At 33.6% G+C, this 6,404-nt stretch overlaps 1 protein-coding gene across 1 annotated transcript in view; it reads left to right on the top strand.

Moving 5' to 3' along the window:
* LOC107719683 (secretory carrier-associated membrane protein 1-like) overlaps window positions 1-4,603 on the top strand; it is a gene marked incomplete at its 5' end in the record, with an annotated part of 14,626 nt that extends 10,023 nt beyond the window's left edge. The window contains 3 exons of the mRNA XM_016527164.1: window positions 2,987-3,146; window positions 3,229-3,330; window positions 4,336-4,603. Of these exons, the coding sequence (XP_016382650.1) occupies window positions 2,987-3,146; window positions 3,229-3,330; window positions 4,336-4,603 (530 nt within the window). The remainder of the gene's footprint in view (window positions 1-2,986; window positions 3,147-3,228; window positions 3,331-4,335) is intronic.
* Window positions 4,604-6,404: the final 1,801 nt, after the last annotated feature.

Here is a 6,404-nt window from a genome sequence, read left to right as displayed (position 1 = left end):
AATCTGAGGGTGCAAAAAAATCAAAATATTGAGAAAATCATCTTTAAAGTTGTCCAAATGAAGTTCTTAGCAATGCATATTTCTAATCAAAAATTAAGTTTTGATATATTTACGGTAGGAAATTTACAAAATATCTTCATGGAACATGATCGTTGCTTAATGTCCTAATGATTTTTGGCATAAAAGAAAAATCTATAATTTTTACCCATACAATGTATTTTTGGTTATTGCTACAAATATACCCCAGCGACTTAAGACTGCTTTTGTGATCCAGGGTCACACACACACACACACACATGTATATATATATGTATACATACTGATTAGAAATATTATTTACTTGTATTATTTTATTAAATTATTAAGTAAAAATAAGAATATATTATTTGACAGTTACCAATATTAACCCCATTGGAATTAATAGAATTTAATTGCATTCCTTTAAATGTATAACTCATGATTGCTCAAAAACAATCCAAATTTATGAAACCTACCTATTTATTTATAACAAAACTTCATCAGAAAATCTTTTTAGAGTAATATTGATTCTGAAAAGTTTTCAAACAACAAAAACTCATTTTACTTGCATGAACTTTCCCTTTCAGATGAAAAAGCAAATAATTTTTCACGCTGCAGTTGTTAGGCGCACATATTCATTCATTCACAGAAAATTACATAGAAATGGCAGGTGACACATTGAATGAAATGTGAAATTTTGAAGTAGAAAAGCTAAAATGTTTATTTATTTATTTATTTTTTTAAATAATCTTGATTTACAACTTGGAAATAATCATGTTTTCCAGTATAGTGTTCATTCACATGACTGTTGTTATTGTGTTGTTGAGTACACAGCTGTGTCCGTCTGGGAAGCGCGTCTGGTTTTTGGTTTGTGTAATAATAGTGTAAAGACTCTGGGGAAATGAAATGAATAGACTTCAGCAGTGTTTGTGCCTCCCAGAGAAACTGGTGGTCTGTGTGATGCGTTTCATACTGGATGAGATCAGTGAAACCACACTTGAAATCTTCAATTGACACTCTTTTAAATTGATAATATAATCGGGAACTTTACAGTAAGGTCTCATTGTTAACATTAGTTAACTACATTAATTACTATGAACTAGCATTAAGTAATATATACGCTTCTGTTCATAATTTTGGGGTTGGTAAGATTTTTTAATGATTTTGAAAGTCTCTTCTGCTCATCAAGGCTGCATTTATTTGATCAAAATGTCAAAGCTGTTTTCTATATGACTATGTTGTAAAATATAATTGATTTCTGTGATCAAAGCTGAATTTTCAGCATCATTACTCCAGTCTTCAGTGTCACATGATCCTTCAGAAATCATTCTAATATGCTGATTTGCTGCTCAAGAAACATTTCTGGTTATTATCAATGTTGAAAACAGTTGTTCTCCCGAATATTTTTGTGGAAACTGTGATGCATTTTTTCAGAATTCTTTGATAAATACATATCGACAAATTGATAAGTTCTAAACAACAGCATTTATTTGAAATAGAAATCTTTTGTAACATTCTAAACAGGGGATTCCCTGTGAATGATGGGTTATGTGTGTATGTGAATACGCTCTGGCTCTGCTTTATCTTATCTAAATGATTGAACAGTCTGGCTTTGAGCTCTACTATTAATGGAGCAACTTCTGTGTGACTGTGAAGAGGTTTTGCAATGATTCAGTTAATATAACCGAGACGGTGAATATTTAGACTGCTTTAATTATTAACAGGTTCCTGGATAAAACATTCATACACCTTGTACATTTCTGGGAAGTTTTTTATTTACAGTTGTCATTTTCACAATCATTTTTGTTCTAGTGTCAGTTTAGTTTTTATTTTAAAAATTGTTGAAGGTTGCTAAACGGTAAGCACATTATGCATTTTGGATTTATTTGAATTAATTTGTTAGTTTTTTTTACATTTTAATCAGTTTTAGTCATTGTTTTCATAGGTAATCTTTGCAAAGATTTCCCAAAGTTTCAACAGATGTTTGCAAAAATTATTCAAGTTTCCTGAAAATAAATTCTCTTCTGCTCACCAAGGCTGCATTTATTTGATCAAAATGTCAAAGCTGTTTTCTATATGACTATGTTGTAAAATATAATTGATTTCTGTGATCAAAGCTGAATTTTCAGCATCATTACTCCAGTCTTCAGTGTCACATGATCCTTCAGAAATCATTCTAATATGCTGATTTGCTGCTCAAGAAACATTTCTGGTTATTATCAATGTTGAAAACAGTTGTTCTCCCGAATATTTTTGTGGAAACTGTGATGCATTTTTTCAGAATTCTTTGATAAATACATATCGACAAATTGATAAGTTCTAAACAACAGCATTTATTTGAAATAGAAATCTTTTGTAACATTCTAAACAGGGGATTCCCTGTGAATGATGGGTTATGTGTGTATGTGAATACGCTCTGGCTCTGCTTTATCTTATCTAAATGATTGAACAGTCTGGCTTTGAGCTCTACTATTAATGGAGCAACTTCTGTGTGACTGTGAAGAGGTTTTGCAATGATTCAGTTAATATAACCGAGACGGTGAATATTTAGACTGCTTTAATTATTAACAGGTTCCTGGATAAAACATTCATACACCTTGTACATTTCTGGGAAGTTTTTTATTTACAGTTGTCATTTTCATTTTCACAATCATTTTTGTTCTAGTGTCAGTTTAGTTTTTATTTAAAAAATTGTTGAAGGTTGCTAAACGGTAAGCACATTATGCATTTTGGATTTATTTTAATTAATTTGTTAGTTTTTTAACATTTTAATCAGTTTTAGTCATTGTTTTCATAGGTAATCTTTGCAAAGATTTCCCAAAGTTTCAACAGATGTTTGCAAAAATTATTCAAGTTTCCTGAAAATAAATACTTTATAGTAAATTTCTTTCCCCATATTATGTTCCATAAGAATAACAAATGAGTGATGTTTCTTCCTTGTCTCTTTTCTCCTGTTCCTCTCTTGCAGTCCACACGGGGACGCTGTTTGCCAATATATTTGGCTGTTTGTCGTGGTTCTGTGTAGATGCGTCGAGGGGAGTGGATTTTGGTCTGGCCATGCTCTGGTTCATGCTCTTCACACCCTGTTCATTTGTCTGCTGGTACAGACCTCTGTATGGAGCATTCAGGTACACACACCCACACACACACACACACACTACCTTTATGGAGAACTCAGAATATAACTGTTTTCTTTCTCTCTTTCTGTAGGAGTGACAGCTCTTTTAGGTTCTTTGTATTCTTCTTCATCTATATCTGCCAGTTTGGTGTCCATGTGCTGCAAGCCATTGGCATTACAGGTTGGGGAGCCAGGTGAGGAAACACTCACACTCACACACACACACACACACAAGAATCATAAATTAACCCGGACAAAAGGGCAAAAACACTGCTGGAGGTGATAAAAATGCCCTAGATATTTAAAAAGTTGCCCTTATTAAGCATTTCAATCTATTTTATTTTTTTTTACATTCTAACATTTTTATATTTTAAATGTATGTTTTTCTTAATGGGTGAATTAGTGATTTTTATTTTTTACTTTTTTATGAAGTGAGACCAGATTTAGTTTTTCATCAAAGATAAGCTCTTAAAACCTTTTTACAATTTTGTTTATTTATAGTTTAGTTATTATATATAGTTATTTTCCACTTGTTTCTCGACACCAATATAGTTGTGGTAGCTGACATTTTGTTAAAATATAACAAAATAAACAATATATTTTTTAGATTTTCTATTCTTGTTCTGTTTAATGATGCATTTAAGTGCTTCTAACACCAAATTTGTAGATTGTTGAATATGTAACTAAAATTAAATGCACATTTTATTGAAAAGAAACAAGTAAAATCACTAAAAGTGGGTAAAAAGCACTCCCAGCAGCTTCAAAACTTGAAACAATAAAAATTGTAAAATCTACTACAGTGTAGAGCTGTTTAATCAAACATAGTGACTGGATAATTGTTAAAAATGGTTTGTTTGTGTTTATTATATTAATGTATTTTGTGGCTTATTTACAGCTACATTTGAATCAATTTTTTAGGTCTGTGATAATTTTTCACTATGATGAATTTTGTCATTTAATTTGCTCGATGCTGATTTTTATGAGGGTAAAAAACAAAAACATTCCCATAAATGGCAAAAATGCAAATAAATATTTAAATCAAATCTAGGTGGCAATTAACGACACTTTATAAAAATGTTAATTTCTGACTCAGACACTTTCACTTTCCTTCCATTTCACATGATTTTTCCTTCCTGCATCACATTTACATTGTAACATTGTGAACGTTATGAAGACTGATCCATTGTTTGTGTTTGTAGTGGCTGGATCTCAGCGCTGACCGGGCTGAACACAAGTATTCCTGTCGGCATCATCATGATCCTGATTGCTGCCCTCTTCACCGCGTCGGCTGTCATCTCTCTCATCATGTTTAAAAAGGTGCTTCACCTTAAACAATTCCTCTGCTGCCCGGGGAGCCTTCAAAGAGCAGATCTGATTGGTCCAGAGAACTCCGACTCCGCCCATGCTACTTTGACCCCGCCCTCCGCATTCCTCCGAACTGTCTTTACAGCCAATCATCAGCTCTGACTGGCTGTTCAAGACCACACCCACTCTCTTTGACTTAATGCACTCCTGTGACTGACTGAGACCCCGCCCACAGCCCTCCCCTCCTGTCAATCAGCAGGTGTGCTCACCTGTTCTTTAGTTGGAGTGTGTGTGTGTGTGTGGAACGCCTGTCTGTGAGTAAACCGCCTAAAGATTCACTTTATATGTTCACATCACTGTTGGGTGTCAGTTTGTCCCTGTTAAACAACAGGAAGTGATGTCGTCCAGTGTCCTTTTATGGGATCCAAGGAAAAAAGAATGGTTATGCCCTCACAGGTCTGTCTTACTGATCATCTCCGCTTAAACACTCGTAAAATCACATGCCCAGGTCACAATTAACCTCAAAATTGAAAAAAAGAAACATCAACATTTACGATATTTAATCTCATTTTTTTTGACAGTTGAGCACATTTAAAAACTGATTATAATCAGTTTTGCGTTACATTCAGCTTAATTGTCACGAAAACGTCATAATGCAAATGCCATGTACGTGAAATAATTTTTTGCATTACAAAATGTTTGCTTTTCTGTAGATTTTGGGGTATAACATGACATTTTGCATGCAAAAATACGCTTTTCTTTGGATTTTGGGTTATAGTATTACCTTTTTCATAACAAACTTTTGCTTATCTTTGAATTTTGGGGCATAATATGACCTTTTGTGTAACAAAATGTGGCTTTTCATTGGATTTTGGGGTATACCATGACATTTTGCATAAATATTTAGCTCATCTTTGGCTACAACCTTTTGCAAAAACTAAATTTGGCTTTTCTTTCAATTTCAGGGTATAATACAACCTTTTGTGTAACAAAATTTGCCATTTTATTGGATTTCGAACTAAAAAGTGACATTTTGCATTAAAAATGGTCACTTTTCTTTGGATTTTGGGATATAACATGATATTTTGCATAAAAAAACAATAGACTTTTCTTTGGATTTTGTGGTGTAATATGACCTTTTCGTGGTGCAATTCGCTCCCAACTATCATTATAAACGCTTCATCCAGCAAGTGAGCCATCAGTATACAAAGACGTCCATCATATGTGACCGTAAACGCTCCACACGCAACTCAGAGGGTCTCTTTACCTGTAAATATATAAATATATATATATATATATACATATTAAAGTATATATATACATAAGTATTGACTTTTTCCTGCAAATGAGCCATCAGTACACGAAGACAGCCATTAGATGTGACCCTAAACGCTCCACACGCAACTCTTTACCTGTAAATATATATATATACATATTAAACCTGTATGATGACATAAAGTATTGACTGATTTTAAACACATGAATGATTTTGAGGCTTTCTGGTTTCTTTTAGTTCTTTCTAATAGAGTTATTTTGGAATGGAAACTAATTCTTAAAAGCGTGAACCACTCAGGATACGTTCCTGCACATGCATGGAAAGCTTGCCGAGCTCTCTATAGGATAAACTGTAAAACACTTTTAAAATCACAATTAAAATCTGTGCATCGCCCGCGAACATCGCTAACGACACGTGGCATTTGTCCTGCAGATGTGTGTAAGACTGTGCCGTGCTGGGCCGTCCTGATGTTGGATCCTGAATTACATTGTCCGTCGTTATTTGTCGGTTTGTCATTTGAAGCATAGAGCTTTTTTAATGATGTTTGTTTTCCTCTTTTTATCGACTGGAGCAGAGAACCTTGTAGCCTTGGTTACTGTCGCCAAGAGACAGCCAAGTTTTGCAATTATGGGATATGCATCAAGATGCAAATTGATCTTAACCTTTCAACAACACTCTGTGTGTGTG

The sequence above is a fragment of the Sinocyclocheilus rhinocerous genome, unplaced genomic scaffold, assembly GCF_001515625.1.
Source record: "Sinocyclocheilus rhinocerous isolate Xijiao unplaced genomic scaffold, SAMN03320098_v1.1 scaffold4467, whole genome shotgun sequence".
In the NCBI taxonomy this organism is placed as follows: domain Eukaryota; kingdom Metazoa; phylum Chordata; class Actinopteri; order Cypriniformes; family Cyprinidae; genus Sinocyclocheilus; species Sinocyclocheilus rhinocerous.
The sequence above is the reverse complement of the archived record's forward strand: the minus strand, read 5'-3'. Positions and strand labels throughout refer to the sequence as shown.